At 43.1% G+C, this 15,113-nt stretch overlaps 1 protein-coding gene across 2 annotated transcripts in view; it reads left to right on the top strand.

The window, feature by feature from the left end:
• The window catches only part of HUNK (hormonally up-regulated Neu-associated kinase), a 56,927-nt gene that overhangs the window by 37,478 nt on the left and 4,336 nt on the right, over positions 1-15,113 (top strand). Inside the window, exons 6-9 of one of the 2 annotated variants that reach the window (XM_061359082.1) lie at positions 3,566-3,701; positions 7,571-7,739; positions 8,787-8,870; positions 13,800-13,980. In XM_061359082.1, the coding sequence (XP_061215066.1) occupies positions 3,566-3,701; positions 7,571-7,739; positions 8,787-8,870; positions 13,800-13,980 (570 nt within the window). The remainder of the gene's footprint in view (positions 1-3,565; positions 3,702-7,570; positions 7,740-8,786; positions 8,871-13,799; positions 13,981-15,113) is intronic. The other variant, XM_061359083.1, reaches the window with a different exon arrangement.

The raw sequence follows: 15,113 nt of genomic DNA on the forward strand, positions 1-15,113 counted from the left end.
TAATGGAGATCAATTTTTTTCACAAACGCCTCCCTGTAGCATTTGTAGCTCACTGACACTATGATCTTCAGTGAAAACAGTATTTTGTTTACCCTGTGAGAACTACAGCAGCTTGAACTTTCAGAGGTGATACCAAATTAATGGAATAGATTTAAACGTGTTAACCTTTACTCACTGCGAACAAAGGTGTGCATCAGTTCTTGATCTAAGTCAGTGGCCTTCTGCATTCACAGACATGGCCAACTGTAATTTAAGATGACATTTGTTCTTGCCATGGTTAGGCTATGGGTCAGTAGGTAGAAACTGTGCTCTTCTGCTCTGCAAATTGTTGTGTTTGTTGACTTCTTAGACTCACAGATCTTTTTCTTGAGCTGGATTTTCTTTTTCTATAAATTCACATATAGAGATTTTTTGCAGGAGTCTGGTTTGCTTGTTCACTGCGTTGTCTTTAATACTTAATTTGATAATTACTGAACACACAGACCGATCATAAAAGTAGCCAGTCTTATCACTAAGCAAGAGTGTATTTGATTTGTGTTAGTGAAAATGTTGGGTAACCATGAGCAGCCAAAGCAACTGTGTAGCAACAGGGAAAGTTTGGAGTTAGTGTTTGATTTTCCCATTTAGGAAACCATTTTTCATTAAGCTTTTTAAACAACATGGCTATCTGATTATTGATTTTAGGTGAGCAGAGTTCAGTTACTCAGGAAGTTGGTATTCACTTGCACACATCCATTTTAACCTCAATTTACAGCTTCTGTGTGCTCGTGGTCTTCCTTCTGGACCAGGGAAATAAAGCGGAGACAAGGAGAAAAGCTATAGTCTATCCATCCCTGTAGTTTGGAGGAAGGATTTTATTAGGTGGAGCTCACTCATGGCTTGTGAAGTAACCTCATTGCATTTTCTCCAGCCAGTTTTATAAGCAATACTTGTATACCTGATTATAACCAGGCACACCCTCACAGAGTGAACAAGACACTAAGTTGGTGTCAGTCATGAGAAGGAAAATGAAAATGGCAGAGGTCTTGTAATCCCCACCTGAAGTGTGCTCTGTTTCTGGTCATCACTGAGCTCAGTACGCTCAAGGGAAGAAAGAGAGAAGTGTAGTTTCCCATGATGCTGGTCTCTCATTTGTCAAAAGGGCAAAGTTTGCTCAAAGTCACACCATGGGAACAGAATTCCACTGAGTGCAGGTCACCAGCTAATCAGATTAGTGCTGTCCTCGAGCTTATCATAAAGGAGGCCTCACATAATGAGGGCCTGGTGGGGCAGTTCACAGTGCCCTTTGCTCACCAGCCTACTTGGGGCAGCAGAAAAAAATGGCTTCAGATGCAGCGGGTCCAAAAATTGATTGGGCAGCTTCATGTTTGCTCCTTGGGAGACTAATTTTGCTGTCCCACAGCCACACAGCTAACTGGAAAAGGCTTCTCCTCTCTTCTTGCAATCTAACAGCTCAAATCAGCCAAGGGGCTGTCACTTGTCTCCTCCACGTTTCCTGGGTCTGGCCAGCCAGGGAGCCTCCTGGGGGGAGTTTTCTCTCCAGGATTAGTTTCTCTCAGTCTGTTGATCTCCATGGTACCTCACACGCTTCACTTAATCATCCTGCCTTTCACCAAGGGGGAAAAAGGAATTAAGATTTTTAAGGAGACATTAGCTGATTTGAGGAAACCGAGGGTGGTGTTGGTGGAGAGGTAAGGGATGGGTTTAGGGAGGGTTTATTTATTTTCCTCTGAACCTGTGGGATGCACATGGTGTCTAACACAGTGATGGGGGAGTGCTGGAGAGAGAGGAGGTGAAATGGAAGAACAAGGGGTTTGTTGTATGCCATAACAGGGGTTCCATACCCAAGAGTTGTACTTGGAGCATGCAGAGAGCAGCTGTAGCATCAGCTTCCAGGTTTATGAGCTTAGATATAGGCTTTTTCTGCTGCTTCCACAATTTTGCTATTGAAGGAAAAGAACAATTTTTTTTTTTAAGATTTAAGTAAAATATCTCACATAAATCAGCGATTTATGGAGAGCTTAGAAAAAAATCCAGCTGATGTCTAGCTGAACTAGTAAATACATAATTGTATGTATCATTGCATTGGCTGCCCTGCCCTGGAGCATCAGCCCAGCTGTCCTGTCTTGTACTGCAAGAGGAAGGTGATGTGGGTGGGCTTGAGGAGATAAAAATGCTCAGGAGGACAACCAGGCAAGCACAGAGGAGGGCAGCAGTCCCTCAGAGAGAACCTGTGAAGGGCAGCGGTGCTGTGCCTAGGTTAATGTTTATGCCCTTTTCAGGTTGAGGACATTGTGGCCTCAGCAGCAGGCATATTATTGTCTTTAAATTGCACATAGGGACAGGAATTCAGAAGGGTTTTGCTGTATTGCTGGTGGAGAAGACATGTTGTGGCTACACTGCTTCGGAGTAGGGGATGGTGTGGTGCTGTGTGAGCATGCTGTGGCAATGAGACCAAACACCTGTAAAGCTGAACAGGAAGACCAGCTCATAATACTGCCGTTTTCTAGCACTGAGGCATTAGCACATCCAGTTCTATGTGAAACCCAAGCCTTTAAGGGGTTTGGTTCACCCACACTGATCTGAAGTAGTTGTATTGGCTGTACTGCACTCTGAAGACACATCCCAGAGGATGCTGTCTCATGCCACAGTGGTCCTGGGCTGCCACTGCCCAGGGCACCTGCACGAGTAAGGAGACGAGTAGACACGACATGCTCAGGAGAGCGTAGGAGGGAAACTGCAACTCTGCTGCGGGAGAAGGTGGAAAAAGCTGATAAAGTGAATCTAGCTTTGATAATTTGAGAAATAAAGACCAGTTCTAGTTAAAAGAGAGTTTATTTTCAGCTCACATAGGCACTTCATGTGAGTCTTTAAGCAGATCACTTGATTTCATTGCTTTTAATCATATAAGAAGCACATGACTAAAAAGTATCAGAAAAGTGCTTTGGAGAGCTTTTGCAAGAAACTCCTGGGGGATGGTTGAATGTCGCTGAAAGTTAAAAGTTCAGTATCTGAAAACAGAATGAAGCCCATTAATTTTACTGTACTCTTTTAATTTAGCTGAAACCTCCTGCAAGTGACTGTAAGTTGGATGGAAGCTGGGAGAGAATTTGTCCTTATAATGTCAAAGGGAGCCCAAACCTCCATTGTCCTCCCTCCCAGCTCTGCATCCCTCCTCTCCCCTCCACTCACTCCCAATCCATCTCCTTTAAGCACAGATTGAGCAGTTTGCCTCTGACCTCACATCACCCTCTTGAACTCATACAAAAATTTAAGCTTTGGCTAACCTGCTCATAAACTTCAAACGTGCTCTGAAACAAAAGGTGCTTTTTCTCTTCTCCTTTATGACTCTATAAATCATTGTGATTATAAAGAATTGTTTATTTTACTTATTAATCCCTTACCAATTTTTCCCCTTTTCCACAAAAACATTAGCACATACTTTAAGGAAAATGTTCCTTTTCGGTATACTCTTGGTCAGGCTACATACCTGTAGTAACTCAGCGATTGTGTTAAGTCATACAGCAGATGACGTATTGGGGTGCTTTTCTTGATTTCTTTACAGCGGCCATAAACTTTCTACGATCTCTACTAGAACCAGATCCTGCAAAGAGACCAAACATCCAGCAGGCACTTGCAAATCGATGGCTTAATGAGAATTACCCTGGAAGAGCACCACCTAATGTCACATATCCAAACAGGTACCATGTCAAAGACTGGAGAAAGCCTGCCAGGTGTATGTACATTATATATATTAAAACACAAACAACTCCGTTGTTTTAGTTCCATTAGTGTGACAGCATCTGTGTGCATTTTTGGGGATTGCTTTTGTGACTCCGTCCTAGAAGTTGCTAGGATTGGCCATTGAATATGCTTTGCTTGAAACAGTCAAAACCAAGACCTTAAATTAGAAGTTGGCATATGATACATTATTTGCAGGGTAGTCTGGGGTGTGGATCATGCGATTAATTAGATCCAGAACTTGGAATGGGAACAGATAGTGTGATAGGTAGTTTTGATCTTCTCCTTGTTTGTCAGTAAAACCCAAGTTCCTTTTCCAGTAGAAGCTATCTATGCCTGTTTGTAGTAAACTTGTGAGGTTGCAAACCACAGTGAGAAAGATCAGAGTTAAATGATCTTGCTCTCTTGGTTGCTGATCTTGAATACCTGTACAGTGCTGAATGCATGGCAAAATGCAAACAGACAACAAATCTCACAGCCAGTCAACCAACCATTTAGGCAAAAAGAAAATGAAAGATACTTGTGGTCCATTTTGGTTACAAATAATCTTGCTTGACTTTAAATAACTGCAGTTTAGAGTTGACACATGAGACAGCCAGCCTGGGCTCTCATTACAGTCACTGGAGAGAAGTAAGGGCACTTTTAAATAATGATTAATATGACTTATTTTTGATTCTGCAATAGGATGACTGTGCCCAGGAGATCCAAGTTCCTTTCCAGTGTCTGTAAATGGAGCCTCAAGCAACTCACTTAGAAATATGTGTATATATTTGCTCAGATAAAATCTTCTTCTTGTCAAAGCCCATCAGCTATGTCTCATACACAGTCTAGTACCCACAGAAGACAGGAGTTATTGGCTTGCAGGCCAAGATCGTGAGTAACACTGAGGACATGTTAGTCACAGCCTGCATGGTCCAGGCTCCCACCTGAACTCCCTTCCCTCTGCATGGATGGGAAAGGGAGGTGCCCTAATTTAGCAGCAAGCATTTCCTTTCTGGAGGTAGTGTCTTAACTTTCAAGTACGGCATTGTGGAGAATCATTGTGACTGTGCCATTTTTTGACCTGAGAAGAATAATAGGTCTTCTGCTTTTAAAATATGGTTGGATAGATGCTTGGATGCTTGGATGCCTGAAGCACTTTAGCCATGCACTGAAATGGGGAGGGCAAACGTGAAGCCAGCTGCCTGCAATCCCAGACCTATGTGAACAGAGTATAAATATGGTGCCTATGAACAATTGTTTCATAAGGAATAAGAGTGAGAAGAGGCAGACCCATTATCTTGACATTACTGCCCCAAATTTAAGAGCAGTTAATTTATGTAGTATGCTGTCCAACAAAGGGAAATCTGAGTTTCTATGGTTCATTGGACTGCACTGAAATATGGTGCATGTGAACATTGTACAGTAAAGACAGAGAAAACAAATGTAAACTGAACGAGTCATTAAGCTAATGAAATCACTGTCATAATGAGTCTAATCAATCTACCAAATGTGGCATCTGTTAAGTGAAAGTGTAACTGAGAGCTGTATGGGTAATTTGATTCACTTGCTGTGTGCACCTTGTCTGCAGAAAAGAGGAAAGAAGAAAGAAATAGGGCTTGAATGTGCTTTCACAATTCCTTTGCGTTTGTGGGTACATTTTCATGACTCTATGCTGTCATTCCTAGCTTGCAGTTGTCATGCTTTATTCAGGTTGTGGTGGAAGTGTCCCTTCTAGAGTTTGCTCATTGGTGCAGTGAGATAGGTGACTTACAGAAGAGGCTGGCCTCTGTTAGAATAGCTGTGCAATGCTCTTTATTTATGGAGTGCCCATTAATCATTTCCTTCTAAAGACAAGCAAATAAAATGGAAGAACAGAAGAAAATGCATTGCTGAACTATAGAGAGAGCATGTTTGCTCATGCATATATGTGTATATGGTGATGATGATAGTTCTTTCCTATTATAAGCACTTTAAAGGGAACATCAATGTGGAATGCTATGCTTTGTTATTGAAAAAACCCAACCCACAACAATTTCTTTCTCATTGCACCATTTTTCTCATAATTTTGTCTGAAATCAAAAGAAAGGTAGAAAAATACTCCTTCTGTCTGAACCCAGATTTTATGTGGAGCTGTAAAGGATAAAAGCCATATAGAATCTTTCTTTTAATTTCATTTTTTGGGGAAAATACTGTTTTAGTTTAATTAACTGATACCCCAAACATGACCTACATAGACTTTGTAGTGCTGGAGTCTTATAGGGAAAATATCCTATGGAGCTTGAAATATTTAAAGACATGGCTCAATTCCTTTTGAGCTTGCCTCAGAAAGTACTGCCAGAGTCAGCTTCAACAGAGTTTCACCAAGTTTTTGTTAGTGTGCAGGTATAGGTAACATGTGTCAAAATAGTTCTGAAATGTCCACCCCTAAATTTGCAAAGAATCACTTCCTCTCTTAATCGTGAGAGGCTGTGTTATGTTCTTGCAGCGTTCTTCCACTATTCTGGGGGTCATGTTCCCAAGACAGAAACATGGTAGGAAAGGGGAGAGCATGGAGATAAGGTGGAAGAACGGCAGAAAGTGCATTTTCAGGAGAATATTCTCTCAGGCTTTTTATAAGCTTACTTTTATTAAATAAATTCCCTGAAGGCAAGCAAAAAATTCCCATTTTGCTGAGCACTTGAAGTAGAAATTGCTTGAATTTCTTTTGCTGTCCAGATGCTTTAATGTGCAACAGCCAAGATAAGTTTTGCTTTTGAACTTAAAAACCCCCAACCCCAAGCATTCCTTAGCTGCAGAACGAATGTTAATAAGCATGCCAAATAAAGGAAAAGAGTTATTTGAGCTTTTCCAGGCTGTGATTCACATCTTGTGTAAGTCTTCTGCATCTGACCCAGGCTGCTGTCAGTGCTGTTGCATCACAGGTGCACAGGACGGGGATAGCAGGGCAGGAGGGGGAAAGGTGGAGAATGGTCATTTTGAAGGGGGAAGGCAGGTTATAAAAAAGCCCACACCCTAAGCTCCCCGAAGTTGCCTTAGCCAGACGTTAAGCTTGATGTTAGGAGGAAAGAATATCCTTTAGAAACCAAATGAAACTCAGCATTTCTTTGGAGATGGATGGGAGTTGGCGGGTACATCTGGGAAGCTGGCCAGCACATTTAGAGGTCTAAATAGGAGCAGAGTTCTTTGGAAAATCTGTTTTTAACTTAGGTTGAGAAGAGACTTTGCCATCTCCACAATGCTGCTGTACTCCATTTCTTGCCTTGGCTGACTCTGTTATAGACTTTATAGAAGAGCACATACATAAACACTTCCTGTGCTTTTAACCGAGGTGAGTACAGCAGCAGTTTTACCATTTTGAGAGGTGCTGCAATAACCCTCCCTATATGTCCCTTTTCTCTGGCATAAATATTGTAAACATGTAAGGGTGAAGCTGAATGCAGTGGTGTTTGATTACAAGGAAAGGGTCATTTCAGAAAGCCAGTAATAGATACCTGAATAGGAATTTACCCTTTTCCTTCAAAACCAGATGGATGATCTTAATAGTCTTTACTGGTCAAATGTAAGATAACTAACAGGGCATCCCAAGCATCATGTTGCCATTTTGCATCAGGGTAGGAAATGATGGAGAGAGTGCTATTAATTCAGCTGTCACAGCTTCCCGTGGTGTCCGTGGTTCCTGAATAGTCTACCCTTTTCATGCCTGTCAAGGGAGGAGAGAGCTAATCACTCCCATGTTAGTGAACCTTTCAGGCCTCTTCTCCCCACTCTGCCATGTCCCCCATGGCTGGCAAGCTCTGTTGCTGGGAGGACGGTACGAATGGCATGCTCTGCCTCTCCCTATGTGCAGGATTCACCTTGAGGACCTCAGCCAAAGTGTGCTGCTCCATATGACTGAGAAGCTCGGCTACAAGAACAGCGATGTCATCAACACTGTGCTCTCAAACAGGGCAAGTCACACACTTGCCATCTACTTTCTACTTAATAAGAAGCTGGAGCGCTACTTGGCAAGCCTTAGGGTAAGTACTGTTTGCTGCTGATTCTTTGGACAAGTGGATGAGGAGGGTACAAAAAGTGCTAAAAATTTCCCTGCTTGCTGGCATTAGATCTCAAGGCTTTACCCAAGTTGTTTTGGTTTTGTTTTAGCCTTGGTTGGGTTTTTTTCCCCCTAATTTTGTAGTATTAACCGTGAAGGGGAAGTATTCCTTAAAACCTAATAACATTATTTCAGGTAAGAATCCCCCAGGTTACAGAGATAATTGCTGATAGGCTTTATGTCTCACAAGTGCCTGTTTCCACAGGAGTTCCCCTCTGTCTAGGCAATTACCCTATAGAAATCAAATTTTGCCATGCAGAGCTTTACTTGTGACTTCTGGTGTAATGTGTCCATACGCTGAGACAATTCTGCCACTTGAAACACCAATAACACAATGTAGATTCAGGAAATCAAGAGGCACCTTAAGAGCTATTAAGATTTTATTTAGTTTTGAAGTGAAAACTTAGCTGAAAGTTTTACATGAGAAATAACATGAATATAAAGTCCATCGTCTCCCGATGACTTTCCTGGCTTGAGGGTTAGAAACACTGCTGATGGGTTCGCGCGGCAGCTTCCTCTAGGGCAGGACTCTGCTGCCACATGTCATCCTTCCTTGTACATCAAGCGCACAAAGGCAAACTGCACGCTATCTTCCCTTGGCCTCTCCACAGCTGCCTGTGCTCTGGCAAGGAATATTAACTAATTGAGGGCCTATAGTCTCCTATGTGACTGTATGTCGAGGTGAGCGGATTGTATGGAGTTTTGTTCTTAATGGGCTGCCTTCTCAGAGAAATAACCCCCAATGGCCTTCCCATCTGACAACAAACAGCTTCTTAGTTTTTTTCTTTTATTGCTCTTTTAGCGAGCTTGTTTTAACGTTGATGCCATCAATGATATTTAAAATGCAGTGGACCAAATTCACCATCTTTGTATGTTGAATGCCAAGAATGGATATGGTCCATTAAGCTGTAATCGAATGTTAGTTGTCTCTAATTATCTTGCATACTTTTCCATGCTTCTCTCTCCACAGAAGTCTGAAGGCCAGGACAGTATTTGTCACAGGAACCAACTGTACCAGATAGAAAAATACAAGGCAAATAAAGACTCCTATGAGGTAAAGCTTATTAATGGTTGTTAAGGTACTTTGAAAACAGACTGAGTTCAAGGATCCATGTCGATTGCAAATAAGGCAATGGGTTTCTTGACCTGTGGAGAAAAAGAAAAGGCCTCTGGCCTTGCTTGTGCAGGACAAATAATTCCCCAATTTCTTTCCAAAGGAACAAATATCAGCTCCCTAGAATGGAAGTGTAAAGGTGACTTTCAGCTTTTCAACTTTTATGAGGAAAATAAAAGTTTAAAATGCCCTATTTAGAAAGAAATAATGCAGACTTCTTCAGGGGGCTCTGTAGGTTCACTTCAAGTTGCTGGTGTTGTAAGAAGACCATAACTGTGTTGCATTGAATCTCAAGACCTTGCATAAGGCAGAGAGCTGAGTGACAGACGTAGCAGTCCTCCCAGGTCACCTGGCTTTCCTGATGTCCTGGGACAACCCTGGTTTGACTACCAGAAGTGATCAAACTATTAGAAGGAAACTGCAGGTTAATATTTTTTGTTAGCCCACGACATCGTGAGGGACTTCCCTTGGCCAGAGAAAAGATCTAACCAGGTTACCTTTTGCTCTGTTGGTCTCCACTCTTTTTATCTGCGAATAAAGAAGGTAGTGTGTTTGAAAAGAATACATACCAGATAATAGGAGTCTTCTCATGGCTGAATTTTTCTTCCCTGGCTGATTCTTTGCCAAGCACTAAAATTACAAAGGTAATATGAGCTGTGCAAGTCTTACCTACCAACACAAAGAGCAGTACTCTTGAGGAGCCTACCTTTTCCATGCCAGACTGATGAGCTAATTGCAGGGGCAGATTTGTCTTATGGCTGGGTTTGTTCATTTTAAAGGCTGCTTGTGAGACAAGTTGAACTGCAAGCCAGATGGCAATATCAGGGCAAAGTCCTTCTTTTCCTACATAAATCAAAAACTATCTTACTTAACTGTATCAGCAGTAGGTAGACTCAATGAATATAGTATTTCAAAACACTCTTTGACAGCTTACTTCCAGCAGTTGCAGGGAAACCTTCTCCTGGAAACACAGGCCAGTATCTGAAGGCAAGCACTGCAGATGATGCATGGGCTCTCTGGGCCAGCTTCCTCAAGCTGCTGGTGTCTGTTCTGTGCAGCAGTGGAGAGCCATGGATGAGTCTGCCTGCCATCCAGGCATTACCTTACAGCTTCTGTGTACCTCCTTCACTCAGAGTTAGTCCCAGTGTAGCTATTTAGAGGATGAGGGGGTGTTGTTTCTTTCTTGAAATAGTTACCTTGGTGCAATCACAGTGCAGACACTGTGATAATACAGTATATTCTCTTTGCATGGACATAGCTGAGTATAAAGCATGTTTTATATCATTTTAGGTGTATTTACACAAGGAAATTATGTTACACTTACTGTACCAGGACAGTTGAAGCAGCACACGTGAATACACACCCTGTATGTTACTGCCATTTGTAACTATGGTAGGCATCTCTCCTAAAATGCCTTCCTGAGGATGGGAGCAAATCCTGGTAATGTCTAGTTCATGCCACTGGCTTCAGTGGGTGCCATCAGGACTCGGTGGCAGGGATTTTGTAAGCTCAGACAGATTCATGTTCTGGAGCTCAGAGTCCCCTTATTACCCCTCATTTCCAGCAGGGAACTGGTCCCTAGGCAGACACTGCACAGAGTGTAGCTGTGCGTTGCCATGGGAATAGCAGGGAGCTTGCCGGTCAGCTTCAGCTTTGCCAGCTGACTGAATTTCTTCCACCTCACTCCAGCGATGTGAAATAAGGACTTTGCCTTGGGTGGTGGCTGCCTCTGCCTGCCAGCAGCACCACCTCCTGCAGGAGCAGGCAGTGGGCCCATGGGCAGCGGTCATGCCTAGCCCCTCTTCTCCATTAGGTTTCCTAACCTGGGGTGGTGTGATCAGCATGCCAAGGCTGAGGGTGCTGGGAGCTGCTGCTGGTGCTAAGGAGCCAGGCTGTGTTGCAGGCTGATTTCATGTTAGTGCTCAGAGTGGATGGGCAGCACAGGGAGGAGGGGGGAAGGCAGCAGTCTGTCTCTCTCTCTCTCTGTCCATCTCTTTGTTTTTGCTGGAGATGCCTTAGGTGATGAGTGGCCACCCCCCACACTAAATCTAGGGGAGCAGCACTGGGGATACCTGCCTCCCACGGGACAGCTAGTGGGCAATTTTTGAGAACTTGTATCATTGTCCTATCCTTATTTTATACATGGCCAAGGCAAATACCCTTTATCCTCCTTTCAGATCCGTTGCTGGGACTAAGAGTAGGTTGTAGGGTCGAGGTCAGGACAGGAAATAGCAGAGGATGATGTAATGCCAAACCTATTCAAGTATAACATACCGGTACAACTCCTGCATTGTGTGACAGCGTGCCGTTACATGGCTGTGCATGGTACAGTGAAGAGCGAACTTTTACAACTCCCCTGAAGGAAAACTTCCTTTCCTTTTAAAATATAATAGTATGTGGCATGTTGAGAGTTTGGGGTTTTGGTTGTTTCCCCTCTCACGACCATCGTCTAATAGAAACAATGTTGGTAAGTTTTAAAACTACGTATAAGACTGTTTGCAACATTCATCCAAGGTAAACTAATTAATTGCCTACACTAGATATGTGAATTTTCTCTTTTTGTGGGTGCTTTAATTGTATGGAGTGACTGCTGCTTAGAGAACATAGCAGCAGTGCGAAGGCACAGTCAGGAGCACTGGGTGAGGAGCTGCGGCTTCGCTCTTGCACCATTAGGCTAAAAACATTGCAGCACTGAATTGTCCTGCATTCTGACAGATGCTGCAGCAGCCAACATGCAAATTCTTTCCTCACCTTATCCAAAATAGCAGAAAACAGCTAACAATCTTGATCAGCTCCTTTAGGCTTAATATAGTCACCACTTGATCTCATCCTCACAAGTACCTTTATAAAAAGATACTTGGTAGAGCCCAGGCTCTGCTGAAGTTGGCAGCAGAGTTTCAGAGCCTTGAGAGGAAAAATAGTGTGGTGAGCTCAAAGTTAACTGTACAGCTCCCGCTGACTCTATTGTTGCAGCTTGTTATTCACACAGATTTATTATTATTATTGCTGTTGTTGTTATTACTTCATCAGTATGTGACTGTGCTTGCCAAGGCAGTGCCTGGGATTGATTAGATGTTGTGTCGTTCCAAGCACAGCATGGGCAGGAAGGAAGAAATGCTCCGTGCCAGAGGTGTTTACAGCCTCTAAAGGCAAGGGGAAGAGCACCAGGTGGAAGAAGAGGTATCACATAAGCAAAGTGATGATGGCTCCGTAATGTGTTGGTTTGTCTCCATGAAAGGGTTAGCCAGCTTTAGCTAGCTAAAGGGAAAGAAACTGGAGATCGGGGCGGATGGAGAGAAGGCTGGGGACAAAAAATGCCTGCACAAAGGGAGACTGAGGTGAAGACCTCACAAAAGGTCTCTGGTTCTTGCTCTTCCAAGTCACCTAACCACTTCTGTAATAAAACTAAAAACTCCAGTTTGTGATTACTGAAACTCTTCCTCCTGACTCCGTAACTTCTGAAAAATCAAAGATTAATGAGCCCAGCGGTGCCCAGACACCATCTGTGCAGGAAGCTGAAATTGTGTCTGAGCCGGGAGTGATCAAAACAAGTGCAGTCCAGTTATTTTCCTTTTAGGTGCCTTAATGTTTCCAGAGCTGTTTCGTGTTCCAAGAGAGCCCAAGCTGTCTTCTGCTGCTTTCTTTTCTTTTCCCTGTCTCATATATATGCACATTACTTTGCATCTGAGGGTTTTCGTAGACTTCATGTCAATGAACTTTCAAAAGAAAATCATCAGGGGAGCCAGCCCTTCGGCAGTGCATAACTACCAGACAAAATACAGGCACAAAGCTGGGTGAAGGAACTTTCCTGCGAGTTTAAAAAAAGACTTGTACTTACACTGACTGTTTAATAAGACACAGAAAAACATGTTGCTGAAGCGAGAATCACAACCACAGGAACAACCCCGAAGTAACGGGACCAGAAGCCCCACTTCTTTGAGGTTGGCATCTCAAACCAGATCATGCAGCTTTGTTACAGAAAGGCAGGAGATCCTTGAGGCCTTTGAGGTGTAGCAGAACTAACCCACAGATTTGATGCCTGATTCTTTTTCGTGGAACAAGACTTTTGGCTCCCCCTGAAATCAGTGGCAGGTAAAGAGTGTTATACAGTTTGTAGAATCTATTGATTCGTGCTGAAAGAAGGTACAATGAATTTTCGCTGTAAAACAGTGCTTTGAAAACTCTGTTTCTCTTCAGAGTCCCACTCCCAGGTTTTGTCTTAACTCTGTCATTCCTGGAGATCAAACCTATCTTTCAGGATGTAGGTGCTTGCAATCCACCTTCAGTTGCCTTACCCATCATGAGGAGTTAGAGCTCAGTGAAGGGTTGTGTCAGCAGTTTTCTTCCCCTCTATGTCTTCTGCAGTTGCAGAGATGCTGTCAAAGTAAGGGCTTTTTCCTCCCGATCTTGTTTGGACAGAAGATAAAATGACTCAACTTCTTTAAAGCTTTGCAGTTCACCTTTTCAGATGCCACAGGAAGTGCAGTAAAGAGAAATCAAAGACCTATTTTCAGTCCTTAAATAGGGAGGTAAATTTCAGGTATGGAGGAGCACAAACCTGTATCTGCTTAAGCCAGTGAGGTCTTCTAGGACTAATGGCCTCTGAAGAGAAAGTTTTCCTTTAATTTTCCAAAGCCAGCTTTCACACTGCATGAATGTCAGAGCAGATGGGAGCCATGGAATTGTGTCAAACAGATCAGAGGAAAACGGGACATGGAAGACTGAGGTTTTTTGAGTAGCCAGGATAAGTTCCTTGTAAATGTACCTTTTTTAATTCGGCTTTGGTAAGTGGTGTGCTTAGAAGTCTGGGGGTCATTTAAGCTTCCCTTAAGTAAACCGAATTGTTCTTGTTTGTTTTACAACTTAAAGGACAAAAAACTCAAAGAACAAGAAAAGAAAGGGGAGATTCTTCACCGTCAGCTCCCAAAGAAAACTGAGAAAAGTCCAGTTTCATATAGACAGCCTTCTTCCTGTCTTGTCTCACAGATACAGAACACCAAGGCTCTGCTGAAGGACCGGAAAGTCACCAAGGCTGGAGGTCCGGAGAAAGGTCAGTGGGAGAAATACCAGTGGTGTGTTCTCGTGTGCATGTGCATGTGTGGGCATGTGCAGTATTAATGAGAGTGCCTTGTGTATTGTTTTTGTTAGTAAATAGTCATGGGCTTGCATTAGCTGTCTGCTTTGAAGGTGGTATGTGAAGGAGGACTGGATAATAATAGTCAAACATCCTAAGGAAACCATGACAATGTTCAGCAGTCATGAATCCTCACTTTTACTTCCCTTTTTATTTGATAGAATTCCCACAGTGTTTTAAAAAAGCTTTCTTTTCCTATTTATACGTACTTATACAAAATCATCTGCACTTCACACTAGTGCCTTGAAAGCATCAACACCCACCCCAGATCACTGACAAACCAAAGCTGGTAGACAAGCTTCTTCCTACTGGAGAATGTGTTTTACAAAGAGGGAACTAAGGGGCAGCAGGGGCAAAAGTCCCTGCCCCTGAGGAAAGTGCTGGTAACGGTGGCATCCCTGTGAGAAGCAGTAGGCAGCAGCTGATGGTGGAGAAAGGGTAAAAAAGGCAGCTGAGAGGAAATGCAGGTGGGACTGCCAGCCCCAGCAAATTTCAGGCAGCAAAAGGAAGGGGGAAGGCATTAGCGGGGAAAGCATTAGCAGTGAAAGAAAGGAGAAGACGAGGCAGCCAGAGGAGAGCAGAGCATTAATTAAGCAGGGTAGGAGGCAGCCTGGGAGGTAGGGGTGAGAGCTGCTCGCAAAAGGAGGTGGAATAGAGGAGTGGAGGAAAAGGGGAGTCAGAAGGGAAAATGGAGTGTCGGTGGTGCACATTGGGGAGCAGGAAAGTGGTGAAGCTAGCTGTTAAATGAGAGAACTAAATGAGGGGAGGTCACTACAGAGCAGCATGGGGAAAAGGAATGAAGAAAACATTTACTGCGGTGTCAGTGGGTTATTAAGAGTGGTGGGTTATTGTAGTTTCATGCTTCTTCTCATGTCTTGATAATTTATCATTTGATGCTTTCTACCTGAAAAAAATGTCAAAATGGTGTTTGTCTGGGAGTAGGGGCACCTCTGCTGCACGGTAGCGGTAGTTTGAGAGCTGGTCAGAAATGGGACATGCTTTTTTGTGAGAAATGTAATAAAAAATAAATTTAAAAGTACTCATTTTGT

This window comes from Neopsephotus bourkii, unplaced genomic scaffold (assembly GCF_033783945.1).
Source record: "Neopsephotus bourkii isolate Nb327-2 ecotype Australia unplaced genomic scaffold, CSIRO-AGI_Nbou_v1 NB_962, whole genome shotgun sequence".
Taxonomy (NCBI): domain Eukaryota; kingdom Metazoa; phylum Chordata; class Aves; order Psittaciformes; family Psittacidae; genus Neopsephotus; species Neopsephotus bourkii.